This window comes from Etheostoma spectabile, chromosome 21, assembly GCF_008692095.1.
Source record: "Etheostoma spectabile isolate EspeVRDwgs_2016 chromosome 21, UIUC_Espe_1.0, whole genome shotgun sequence".
Classification (NCBI taxonomy): domain Eukaryota; kingdom Metazoa; phylum Chordata; class Actinopteri; order Perciformes; family Percidae; genus Etheostoma; species Etheostoma spectabile.
In genome coordinates this window covers 19,539,693-19,553,259 of record NC_045753.1, presented here as the reverse complement: position 1 = coordinate 19,553,259, position 13,567 = coordinate 19,539,693, and the positions used below count along the sequence as shown (strand labels likewise).

Here is a 13,567-nt window from a genome sequence, read left to right as displayed (position 1 = left end):
CCAACTTCCAACATTCACAGATGAAAAAAACTGACTGATGTTGATCTTTGCTGGATGAAACATGAAGTGGAGAAAATGTACAACACTAAAGTACAGTCAATCAACATTTATTTATATAGACCTTTACGGCAACCCGCAGGTGTCCAAAGTGCTTTACATCAATAAACAAGAATAAAACATAACATGCAGTAGGTTACATAAAAACCAGAGGAAGAAAGAAAAATATTTTACAGTGCTACCGAAAGCCATTCTAAATAACTATATCTTTCTATGTAGGTCCGTAATAAGGTCAAGGTGTAAATAGTTCCAAAGTCTTGGGGCAAAAGTGCCATCGCCCCAGTTTGTACCTGGACCTTCGGACGTCTAAAATAAGTCAAGGCGTGTTCCGCATTATTATTTACATCTTGTGACCCTCCTGTCAAGTTTGATGTTTGTGGACACTTTTATATTTTAGTTATACTGTGTTCACTTGGTGGTTATTCTAAAACAATTGTGTGAGCTGGGAGTAACGGGATTGGATGTCAAAATGGGCCAATAAAGTAAAAATAAATATAAAATAAACAGCATTTTATTTATTTTTCCAGTTTCCCTAACAGGTCAACCCAGTCATTGTGCCATTCATTGCTGACTGTTGGTTTAAGTTGGTTTTACGTTTTTTGGTAAATCATGTTTCTAGAACTAAGATTTAAACAAAAAGCAGAAATATGGATAAAAAATATACATAATTTCTTACAAAAAGAAAAATGCAAAACCTACAGTATATGGAAGACTATAGCTGCAACAAAAGGAAAAAAATAGATTAAGGAATGACAAATGTATACATATAGTGTAAGTCAAAACAATCCAATCAATGTTTTGACACTGTCATAATTCAGATTTTAAAGAAAGTCAGACTATTATTGTCGTATTATCACTTAGCATATCATCATTTTGACTTTTGCCATCATTTTTAATCTGACTTTTCTTATCCCGGCAGAAAAGGGCGTCCATACTAGCTATAACCTCATGCAAAAACCAATTACATATCACAAAGAAAATCTTCCTCCCTTCTTTTATAACATATTCTGTACAAAAATAAAATTTTATTTGCGCTGACCCTTCCTACCAACACACATTACCCAACTTAATTGAAAAATAATGAATTAAAAAACTTCCTGAATTTTTCATTCTGGAAATCATGGAACTCTTTGTTAAATCTTTCATGAGAACTGAGTGTTCTCTGACTGCTCATGAAGGCAGCACAGTGTGTACACATGCTGCAAGCAGCATGTCTCTTTGGTCCAGCCCCCTTCAAATCCATCTATTGCTATTCATCCCCTCCCTCGTGTCTGTGTCTCTCAGTGAGCGGTAAAGTGCATGCTTTGGCTGACGGTCAGAGATGCCTTGACGAGGGCCGGCAGAATGAAACATGGACTACGAATCCTCACGGACCACATCATAAAAACACACCGGTCACAGCTCCCTATACATTCCTAAGTAACAGTCTTTTTCACTTTCCTTTTGTCCCTTTGCTCATCTGGTTGGCCTAGTTGTTGCAAGCTCAAAGAGACCTTGATGTGTTCAGACATTTGTGACAGTGGGAGAGGAGCAGAGTCATTGCTGTTGCCCTGTGATCACATTCTCAAATTGTGGCTCTCAGTTATTAAATGAATGATGAGAAAGCATTTCATATTAGCTCAGTGGGTCAGCTAAAGTAGCTGGGGATCAGTCTTATCTGTGATGAGCGACTGGATAACAACAGTGAGACTCAGTCTTGTCGTAATGACAGATCCTTCTGTGATATAGGCACCGTCACATAAAAAAATGAGGGCGAGATTGTAATAACGTGCTTTATCAGGGGCTTCATCTAAAGGGGCTAAAATACAATAAAAACACAAATTTACTGTGATGATAATAGCAGTTTTAATATTCAACTTTCTCAAAATCAAAATGTTCACTTATTGAATGAGTCTCATTTTAATTACATTAAATCATGTCCGTCATTTTTTTACACAAATCGATCTAGAAATTAAAGTTAAGCATGTAAATCCGTCCAAATGCACATCTATACAAAAGGTGTCTTTCTTTTACAAACTGTCTTGGTTGATTTGTTCTGGGTCTGTCAGTGTTCGCAATGCTCTGCTTGTTGAGTTGTGCTGTTGAGGTTTCATTCCTGAAACGTGGACCCGTCTAATCTCTGATGTAGAGGTCACATCAAATCTCAGAATCTGGTGTGTGGTCCTGTTGGAAGATCACAATTAGTAAAAATGCCACCAATACATAGTTTCCAAGCTAGTTTATGTCATACACATACATTTCATATAAAATATTTAAACATAAAATGAAATCATTCTTGGATTTTCAATTTTCTGTCAATAGTCAGACTCACTAAAATCATGTTACATAATTTACAAAAATGACAATGTAAGCTGTGAATTGCCTGAGACTAACAATTACTCTGTGAATCTGTGAATTACTAAGACTGTCAGTACAAAGTTGTCAAATTAAAGTTAAAAAAAAAGAAATACATATATTTTAAGACGGCCATAATGTGCAGAACGTTTACAGCTGTGTATGTCAAACTAAAATCTAGCAAATCCAGAGTGATGGACAGTTTTTTGAGACACTGAATGCTGCGCGTTTATGCCTGGTTTTCCACGACACATTCAATCTGAGTTTTTTTATTATTCTGGGCTCACCGGGTCTGTTGGGTTTTTGAGAGACACAAAACTGTCATCCCCAATAGGTTCAAATGTCTAGAAAAAGGAGAAATAAAATGCTTCAATAGCTGAGAATATATACAAGCACACATGCAAAGGTTTCACTGCCCTTACATTTACAAATTTTACAACATTCAAAGGATGTAATTATCAATGTTTTCAGATATTGAGCAGTCAACATTGTTGAACATTTTGACATGCGTCTCCATGGCTACCTGTGTGCTTGAAGCCGCTGGTTGTGTAGAAATGACGTCGACATCTTCTATGTCTGAGCCGTATGCCGGGTTCTCAAAAGCCTCCTAAAATGGCAGACAAATTAAAAATGGTTTAAAACAGTATTAAACTAGTTGAGGTTCATCCCACAACAAAATAAAACTCATTAGCAACTTTAGTCAGTAAGAACTGAACACCTGACACATGTAGAAAATGACTAATGACAAACAATACAATTTATTATGTAATAATAGATATTTCTCTCTGCAATTTCTTCAGTGTGGTGTAATATATGAGTTATTAAATATGTAAATCATTTTGCGTTAAATCAAATTGGTGATGACTGTGAGACCGACCTTGTTGACAGTGGCAAGTTTGTCTGCACTTCTTGTGGGCACGTCCACAACTTGAACTTCTCCCGTATACAAAGGATTACTAATGTTGTCCTGAGGAAGGAAACACAGGATCACAAGGCTGAGCTAATCCAAACAAATCTAAATCTAAAACAAGTGAGGCGCTGCATTGGTGCACAATATCATGTTTTTGCATTGTCATTCGGTGAGTGATAAAACAAACAAAAAACAACAGATTTAAAAATTACGGCATGTTTGTATGAAAAATACCAAAATTAATTTGGACATTGCCGCAGGGGAAAGATCCATAAGGGGAATGTGTGGTCATGACAATATTGCCTATTGGCATATCATTTAAAACTGTCGCCATGCAGTATGTCATATATACAGTATGCAGCCACTAAGCAAAAGAAGGTGAGAGCAGAATCAATGAACTGAACAGGCGAGCAGTGATTTCTGTTTATCTACCTCGCTTGTTCCACCAGGAGCGGAGGTGGGTGCCACCACGCTCGTGGCAGCAGGTTGTTCCCCGACGTCATATGCTGGGTTCTCAAAACTCTTCCCGTCTGTTTCCACCATGGACACAGACATACAGGGAACCTGAAAACAGACGACAAAACCACTTAATAGCTAGAATAGCTCTTTGTGTATCTGAAGAGTTGATGCTTAGCAGCCATAAGAAACATTTGCTTTTATAATGGATAGGTATGCCCCCCAAAACCTGGATCTGCATTGGAACCAGTTCTAAATGATCACATATTAATCACATCAAGCCCTTCCTCCCTATATCCACATTAGTACAGAGAGAGTATGTCAAAGGACAGGATGAATGATAGTGGTTGATTTATTCACATTCATTTTTAAACTTCCCACAGTGTTCAAACCTCAGGAATATAGATTTGTTAGAAGTTTCAACATATAAGACTATGAAAATGTTGCTGCTGCTCTAAAATAACTTGTTATATTTAAAATATAAATAAATGATAAGACATTGTATTTATTTAAATGCTTTTAGCAATAAAAAAAAGAATAAATAAGGAGTATCAATAAGAGTAGAAGTATTGATAAAGTGTTAATGAATGTCTGTTTTGCTTTGCTACTTACAGCTTGAAAATTCACCCTTGCTTCATTCTCCTCTGTTTTTGATGGATTTGGAGAAGAACCATTTCTGAAAATCATCAAGACACACAAATGATTCAGGTGTAACATGATGCTGTACACAACCTACAAACATACCCTCACAGTAAAACAGAAAACCTATTAGTAAGCCTAATACTCAATAGTGAAAGCATATCATTAATAATAATAATACAATGTTAGCTTCCTTTAAAGTTAAACAATCTCAGTAGTTTTATTTCTAGTCTTGTTTTGTAGTAGAAGAAGAAAACTGTGGCCATTAAGAACCATCTCTTGTATATTTTCTCACCTGAAGCTTGGCAGGTTGGGCATGGAAGGCACTGAGGGCATGGATGGCATACTGGGCATACTGGGCAGGTTGCTCCATACCCTCTCCAACACGTTAGACTTCTTCTTGGCAGCGTAGACCAGAGCTCCCAGCAGAGCCACAATCACCACTGTCACCCCAATCGCTATTCCAACTAGGGGGAGGGACGTGGACAGAGAACGGGAGGCAAAAGGCAGAGTATTACTAATGAGATTAAGTTTAAAGTTTGAATGTTGTAAGGTTATATTTTTGGCTTTAAAATCAAATGTACTTGAGGATGCGACCACATTGTATATGTTTGTCTGGCAGTATTCTCCCGTCCAGTCTGGAGCACATCTGTGAAACAAAATACAAACTTTAGAATTGTAACATTTCAAAACACTGTGCTCATTTACAGTACTTAATCGCTGTGCAGTGTATTTATCTGTGCATCAGTTTTTATTAGTTTGTTTTATTTGTATTATAGTGTGTATGAATATATTTTGAATGTATTTTTAATTCCTGGTTGTAACGAAACATTTCTTACTTGCAAAGAGCCTTATTGTCATCAAAGTAGCAGGTACCTCCATTTTGACACTGACATGGTGGGGGCATGGTGGGAGGTGGATCAAACCCTAAAATCATTTATATAAAGATATTTACATTACATTGACATCAAAAGGAATGTACAGATTTATGAGGTTATAAAATGTCCTCTTTATTTGTGTCCAGTGTAATTAAAAATCTACCCACACTTTCCCAGGCAAGAGAAAGAAATATCCTCCCTCTGAAGCCAAACACACTAAATGGCATGTATTATTGTCATATTATTGGTATTTTGCTTCATGTTACCTCCTACTTGGCATTTCTCAACTCTATTGTATCTCTGCCGTTGTTTTATCAGTATAGCTGCAATTGAGGTCTGAGATTAATTTACGCAACTTTAATACATGATGCCCCATGTCTTTATATCATATACTGAGGGAAATCAATAGGTCTATTTCTCACCGGCATCACATTCAGTGTTACTGCCGGGGATGAAGCTGGTGCCCTGGGGGCAGGCGCACGTGTAACCTCCCGGCCGGAGCAGACACAGATGGCTGCAGGTTCCCTTACACGGATTCTTCACTGCAGAGACAAGGGAAGTTGCTTTGATTATTTCATTTCAACAAGGTAAAGTGTGTGACTCACATATTTTATAATGGTACTTTGAAAAGCCTGCAGTTGTGTTTTTGGTTTGAGTATTTTTGAATTTGACATCCCTGCTGTAAGCAGGACTTTGCTATCTCCCTTCTTTATTGATGGGGCCATTACTAAGACGACCTTTTCACTGAACTTTCTGTCAATCACAGTTGACCTCCTGTAGTAACATTTATTTGTTCTTGCAGATTCCTGATAAAAAGCGCAATTCTTTCTGTGCATAAAATCCCTGGATATGTCTAATGGAATACTAACATACTATATCAGTCAACAATAAAATAGCAGTTAGTAAAATAAAAAAATTTATAATCTACAAATAAAAAATTATCCCAAAAATCCTATTAGAGTGATATATAATATAAACAAAAAAGAAAACCCCACATGCACATTAGACTCCATGCTTACAGTACAGTATGTGTTACTGTGTTTAAATATGGGAGTGCAGCTTACTAGCTATGGAGTTGTATCTCTGCTGCTGGTACACAGAGACCTGGGTCAGCCACGGCCCGGCGGTCAGCAGCTTGGTCTTGGCTCCGCGGCCAAACTTGTCCTGCCGGAACACCTCACCTTTTTCCTGAGTACCCCAATAAACGTGGTCCTCGAACACACTCACACTGAAAGGGTTTCTCACATCTAGACAAGGTGAAACAAAATGTTTGAGCAATTTAACTCAACCCAAGTGATGGAGATAGATACCGAATGTATGGAATATGGATGGATGAGGATTCTTGAGGATTTCTGAAAACTAATATATGAAATAGTTCTCCTTTAGAGAATATTCTTCATTTAATTTACAGCCTCAGATTTTAACATCTCATCTCAGTCTTCTTCATGATTGTCCTTTGTAATCCTCACCTATGTAGATGGCAGTTCTACGGCCGTCTCCTGAAGGCAGAACAGACTCTATGCGGCTTTCCTTGGCGTCTGACCAGTAGATTCTGTCATTGTTGGTGAAGTCGATTGACAGACCAGTGGGCCAACCCAGGCCATCAGCCACCAGGACTTTCCTCTCCTGACCGTCCAGCCAAGCGCACTCTATCTTGGCTGCATCCCCACGGTCTGCCCAGTACAACATCCTGCAGAAACGTAGCAAAGATTACAGTTCCGGGCTCTAAGATATGGTACGGTAAAGTGCCTTCCTTTTAGGTTTTCCATGACAAATAAATACAACATAACAGCAAGATTCTCTAGAAAGATTCCACAAATGTTTCAGTGTTTAATCCTTCTACCAATCATTTTCCAACTAATTTACCCATGTAAAAAATTGATACAGTGAGCAACATAATGACCCAAATCAATGTTATCTCCTTGACATTGAATAAACATATTCCCTAATTTACTGCAATCTGTAAGAGAGTTCCTTAAAGTCAGGTGTGGTAGCCGTCTCTGTCTCACCCCAGTCGTGGGTTGACAGCCACAGCAGATGGGTGCCCCAACTCAGTCTTGATTAGTTGCTTCCTGTAGCGTCCGTCCAACATAGTCACCTCTAACCTCTTCAACCTGGAGTCTGCCCAGTAAAGGTTCCTACAGGCCGAAGAATTACGAAACTATTCACAAAATATGCTTTGACACATGCAAACTTTCTATCGAGAAGCTGTATATATCTTTCTGACAAGATTCTTTATCAATTAGATCAAGACAGTTAAAGGGACCAGAGTACTGCTGGAATGTGAATCAGGTTAGCTCAGAAAAGTTAAACGCACCTGCCCACCCAGTCCACGGCAATGCCATCTGGTCTGGTGATGTATTTGATGCCGAGGTCAACAGCAGCACCGATGTTGTTACTATCATCATCCACTGAAGGTATGTATGCTCTCTTTATGGCACCTGGTACAGAGTCCTTACCAGCTACAGTGAAATACACCATACCTGACAAAACACAAGACATCATCAAATAAGTACCTCTGATTTATGATGCGTCATACTGTATTTCATATAGTGTATAGTATTTATCTGCGTGTGACCTACTGAATCCAGTGTTGTTGTGGTCCCAGTCGTAGTCCAGAGCCATAATGTGCTCCTCTTCCTGGAGGAAGTCGTGGTAGGCCTCCGTCTGCAGGTTGAACCTGCGGATACGAATGTTCTCTGGTAGAAGCAGCAGGGGAGTCGCTCCTGAGTGAGACAGAAATCTACACTTAACACTGTTTTTGGCATTCTTAAAAATATTCAGATACAACTTATAGCTGTCTTATGATTTATTATATCCACGTGAAGTTTTTGTATGTTGCTCTTGTCTAAACCCAGACTCATAAAGGTTTGTTCTCACCCTTAGCCTCACACATGTTGCCGTTGCCCACTTTCCGGTAGCCAGGGGCACACTCACAGTCGTAGCTGCCCTTGGTGTTTTTACAGACCTGAGGACAGGTGCCGTACACCTCACACTCATTGATGTCTGTAGGAGCGAGAAGAGGTTGGGAGAAAGAGTTCAGTTTTTTTTTAAATGGTTTTACTAAAAGATCTTTACCTGAATGATGACGCTTTATTGAATATTCATCTTTTTAGTGGAATTTTGATGTTCAACTGTGTGCAGTCATGTGTCTGCAAGTTAAATAAAAGGAACAGCAGGCCCTCAAAGAATGTGTCTGTGTACCCAGGCAGGTGTAGGTGCTGTCTGGGTCCACTCTGTATCCGGGCCTGCAGGAGCAGATGAAGCCGGTGCCGTTCAGGTTGGTGCACTCGTGCTGGCACAGCTTCTCTTCACAGTTGCGATTATGGCCAAAATCTGGAGCCAGACAACACAGAGGACAGCATAGACACATATAAAACACTGCTTACTTATGATGAAATCCAACAATGGCTTTGTTTAAATGGGCAGAATAATTCAGCTACAGACTATAATCCAGGTCCCAATGATTCTCTGCACCTTTATGATTTATGACTATTTATGTATCCATAAATAAAATCGGCCAACAGGATTTTTCTGTCCACCTGCAGTGTTAAGGCCAAATTGAAATAATATGTTGTATATATTATAAATAGTACAATTTAAAATGTGTATATTTATTCTGTTATAATTATCATAATTATGAGAAAATTCTCTCTAAATGCCATTAATTTCTTTTAAATAAATAAAAATGTTCTGGTAATTACAAGATTAATATCTCATACTGTAAAGACAGCATTACACAATACTATTACAAGAAAACTATTAAAAGAAGAATGCAATGTGCTTCCTTACAAGACCCCATGTTCACATTATCATAATAATGAGATATTTTTTTTGTTATTATACAATCTCTTTTTTAGTTAATGCCATACGCTGCTGTTGTCTTGTGTTATGATCTGCTATTATTTGTATACTGCTTTAACATGTTTAATAGCAACATTTCATAACTGACTTTAAACTGGCATTAAAATAAGGATATCTCCAGTGAGTAAATGAGTGTTTTGTCACGCTACTTACTGCAGCCTAATTCATCGGTGCGGTCCCCACAGTTGTCATTGTGGTCACACACGTATGGCAGGGCCACACAGTGTCCGTTGGTGCATTTAAACTCTTCAAGTGTGCAGGGCGGCAGAGTGGGCTCATGGCCTGAAAAGGACACAGAATAGTCATCAACACAACACAGGGAAGGTTGAGTGGGTATAAAACCTGTCTGTGGAAACATGTCCACCTCCACTAGTCTAAATTCAGAGCTTTCTCTACAGTTTCACCCTTCACTCTCCAACACTCTAAAAACCAACAAAGATGAAAACATGTGTGGAAATTAGTGGACTGCACACACAAAAAACAAGCATGCACAAAGACAGGCAAGCTCTCACACAGTCAAGTACTCAAATGCAGACATAAAGTCTCACATGGCAACATACTTTATTCACCAACAGGGATGGAAGTTAGTGAACTGGTGAATTTGCCCAACCTACCAGTCACGGTGGCAGGCAAATAAAATCAGCATACTGCTTCACTCAGACACTTTTAGAGGAGACACACCTGCATTCGTTAGCTTACGACAAGACAAGCCTGCCAATTTCTTTTCATTATGTTTTCAACACGCGTCAAATGTCAGACAGGACACCCTTACTAAAGTTGCAGAAAGCGAGCTCATGAAGCTCCTCAAGCCAGATCCAGAATATCTTAATGAGGGCAAAAGGGTAGATGTGCTTCCAGCCCATTTCAGACTTTTATTTTACTTTTTATGTGGGCGAACCATGTCAAAAAATATTGATCATATTAACAGAGTAGTTTACTTTTTTTTTAAATGTGTCTGGAGTTGGACTTTATGTTGTAATGCCACTGTCCAATCATGTAATGATATTTTCTCTTCTTTTTGGTGTAGCTCCTGTTCAAGTATGATCTGATAAAGAATGACATGGTGAAAGATGAACCAGTGACAGATCAGCATGGAACTGGGACTGGGGATGAGGATGTTAGTATTTTCCTTAAGACTTTACCTTATGAAATAAACATGTTTGATTATTCTTGAAGATCTTGCATTATTTTTCACATGCGGATACACACGTGCCAGTTAAAAAACTAAAATATTGGCTGGTAAAAACGTTAAGTGGCTGGTAGATTTTGGAATCCACCAGCCACAGTGGCAAGTGAACAAAACAGTTAATTTCAATAAATCACTTAAGGTTTCTCCACAGCTTCCTCTTGGTTTACCTTCACCGTCTCCTCCCTAACAACAAATGGCTTTAGATGAGCTAGCCAATGTCAATCTCCTCTCAACCTAGTTAATCTCCTCTCAAAATAATTTGTTCTGATTGACGTTTAAGCTGACTGCGTAACAATTCCATAAAACAGACTATTTCTTTATCCCTTTATGTTTCAGGCTGTGTGTCCTGTGCCGACACGCTGATGTCATTTTGGGATTTCCCATTTCCTTGGCCTTTGAGAGGAAGGTTTAGGAGGCATTAGTAATGTTACGATTACTAATCCTTGGGGATGCCAAAAACTGATGATTGGTGGTGCATTTTCTGAACCTAAACGTATTACAAATCTGGTAATGGTTATGTTTAAAAAGGAGAAAGAAGCATTTAAAGAAGCTGTTTTCTGTAAGTTTACATCTTTATGCCTTGCTCAAAAGTCTCTGATTTGTGTTTGTGACTTTCTTTCAAATAGCATAACAATATTTTGCATCTCAATAAATGGTTTGTTGTCCAGCTCTTGCCTGTATATAATAGCTACAGGTTCAGCAATTTCCCTCAGGATAAATAAAGTTTTATCTTATTAAGTTTGCTTATATGTGTAGCTTGAGACCTTTGTTTAGCGGTGTCAGTATCTGTATGTTTGTCCTTTGTACCGTCTTTTTGTTAACTGAGAGCTGGTCTCACATTGCCAGCTCTATCTCCACAGCGCTGTGGAGTAAGGTCTGGCTACACCACACATACATCCTGGGATAGGAGAAGAAAAAAAGTCCCTTTGGGTTGTTTGCTTTTCTTTGAACCAATCACAATTGTCTTGGACAGCACTAAGCTCTCGATGCAGTGACGGTGGCTCTGCAAAATGGCCTTGGGAAGAAACTTGTTTTGGTGAAATATTTGCACCCTTCAAAAGAAAACGCCGATGCTTCAAAATGCTTTCATTACATTTGAGTTCCTCACTTACGGAGGATTTGAAAAACCCATTTGGTGAGAGAGGATGTTTCACACAGTACCGGTTAAACAAAAAGTAGCACTGGCAATGGGTAAGGAGCAATGTTTATATCCACAATAGCCCTGATGAACTATAAGATTGCAGCATATGTGTATGAGTCATACAGAGTTCTTCCTTCTCGTCACTGCCGTCTCCACAGTCGTCCTTCTGGTTGCACAGCAGGCCAGAGTAGATACAGTAGCCATTTGCACAGCGGAACTTGGAAGGCATCTCACAGGTGACGTTCACTGGTGTCACACACACACACACACACACACACACACACACACACACACACACACACACACACACACACACACACACACACACACACACACACACACACACACACACACACACACAGGGAATATACATTAATAAAAACACTGCTACTCTAAATCATGTAAGCTTATCAAGTATTCAAGTGTATTCTCTGTACACATTTGTTGACTTAAGTATTAGGTAGATTCAAAAGGGGGGAAGCTGCTGCAGAGCTCCAGATTCTTTGATCACTTTATAGTATTTTAGGAAGATGGGGAAATAAAATCTGCTTGCATTTCAATCTATGCATAGAACAAATTACTGACATGATTACTAAAATGCTCAAAATATGTCATTAATCCTTAGATTAAGATCATTAGCTAAGAAGGGTTAGAACTGTAATGTGTGGTCAGGGATAAATGATTATGTTGATCACACAGTGACAAAAATGTTTCACCGGACTGTCATACACAATAAACCAAATGGTTCTCACAGCATAAACTGAGCCGTTCGTCAGAGCGATCCCCACAGTCATCGACGCCATCACACACCCAGCCCTGGTTCACACACAGACGGTTTGCACACTGGAACTGGTTCTGAGGACACCAACGTCCTCCTGGGTAACGAGTAGCTGTTGGGGTAGAAAAAATGGTTAATAAACAGATTTTCTAAAATCTACAGACAGATTTTTCAGCCTTCACTCTCCACTCTCTTTCAGATACAAACAGTCACACCCAATCAGAGATGGCAAAAGCACTCACTTCCCGTACTCAAGAGGAAGTACAGATACTTTTGTTAAAAATACTCTGGTAAAAGTAGAAGTACTGAGATTCAGCAGATAAGCAGCAAGATATTGCTGATCTTCCTTGGCCTTATCCGAGAGTGGTGTTTGAGATAGTAGGCATCAAGAATGATTCCTGGCGAATGTGCTGCGTAACTCTAAAGTATGGGCAACTTCCTAATTAATGTCTATTTGGTAATTCATATTTTGTCCTTTATTTTCTTTCCAGAAGACATATTTGAGCACACACACACACACACACACACACATACATGCAGATTTCTTTAAATGTTAAGGGGAAGATTAAGAAAGAGAAACTGAATCTGTGAATTCTCACAGAATCACAATACCGAAGTATTTGTACTTTGTTACTTCCCCCCTCTGCACCCAATAGCTGCCCAATACAACAACAGTCTACTGGTAAACACAGAGTAAGTTTCACTGGAGTACTTAGAGAAACCAGTTGATCTTATTTCAGTGTGGCCGCCTTTATCTTTATTATGGTAATGTTTTACTCACAAAATTCTGAGATGTAGAGTATGACACTCAGAGGGAGCACAGAGCAACCAAACCAACAGACCTTTTATGCCTTTAGAATGGGAAGAAAATAAATGGGAATGACATGCAGAAAAGGTCACCAATGGCGATGGACAGCTTAAATCCTAGACCACCAGAGCATCCCAAGTCCACAGTTTAAACATACAATATTTTAGATCAAATATCAAAAGCAACTGGTATAGATTTAACCCAAACGGTCAATTGAAACAGTCCTTCCGACCTTGTAAAGCTATTCTGTGGTTCAATTATTGTACAGTAGTATACTGTAGCTGTGTGCATATACAGTTTTACAATGTTAATTTTAATAAACTAATTTTGAATAACTGGGTTAAACTGTTGCTGTACTTATAGCTTGTGTTTTAACGGATTGTGCCGTGTGTCCACATTTTAGACATTTTCATATTCACACAAGGGAATGTAGCAAACAAACAAACACACACACACACACACACATATACAAATACAAATACACACACACACACACACACACACACACACACA

General features: G+C 38.8%; 1 protein-coding gene across 1 annotated transcript in view; it reads right to left on the bottom strand.

The window, feature by feature from the left end:
- Positions 1 to 1,885: 1,885 nt before the first annotated feature.
- lrp2b (low density lipoprotein receptor-related protein 2b) overlaps positions 1,886 to 13,567 on the bottom strand; it is a 47,748-nt gene continuing 36,066 nt past the window's right edge. Inside the window, exons 62-81 of the mRNA XM_032502378.1 lie at positions 12,221 to 12,358; positions 11,592 to 11,714; positions 9,292 to 9,420; positions 8,479 to 8,610; positions 8,155 to 8,280; positions 7,857 to 8,000; positions 7,592 to 7,757; positions 7,284 to 7,412; positions 6,744 to 6,964; positions 6,339 to 6,521; positions 5,697 to 5,816; positions 5,236 to 5,323; positions 4,981 to 5,045; positions 4,692 to 4,863; positions 4,370 to 4,433; positions 3,734 to 3,865; positions 3,269 to 3,358; positions 2,915 to 2,998; positions 2,679 to 2,735; positions 1,886 to 2,220 (exon numbers count right to left, since the gene is read on the bottom strand). Of these exons, the coding sequence (XP_032358269.1) occupies positions 2,194 to 2,220; positions 2,679 to 2,735; positions 2,915 to 2,998; positions 3,269 to 3,358; positions 3,734 to 3,865; positions 4,370 to 4,433; positions 4,692 to 4,863; positions 4,981 to 5,045; positions 5,236 to 5,323; positions 5,697 to 5,816; positions 6,339 to 6,521; positions 6,744 to 6,964; positions 7,284 to 7,412; positions 7,592 to 7,757; positions 7,857 to 8,000; positions 8,155 to 8,280; positions 8,479 to 8,610; positions 9,292 to 9,420; positions 11,592 to 11,714; positions 12,221 to 12,358 (2,390 nt within the window). The 3' untranslated portion in view covers positions 1,886 to 2,193. The remainder of the gene's footprint in view (positions 2,221 to 2,678; positions 2,736 to 2,914; positions 2,999 to 3,268; positions 3,359 to 3,733; positions 3,866 to 4,369; positions 4,434 to 4,691; positions 4,864 to 4,980; positions 5,046 to 5,235; positions 5,324 to 5,696; positions 5,817 to 6,338; positions 6,522 to 6,743; positions 6,965 to 7,283; positions 7,413 to 7,591; positions 7,758 to 7,856; positions 8,001 to 8,154; positions 8,281 to 8,478; positions 8,611 to 9,291; positions 9,421 to 11,591; positions 11,715 to 12,220; positions 12,359 to 13,567) is intronic.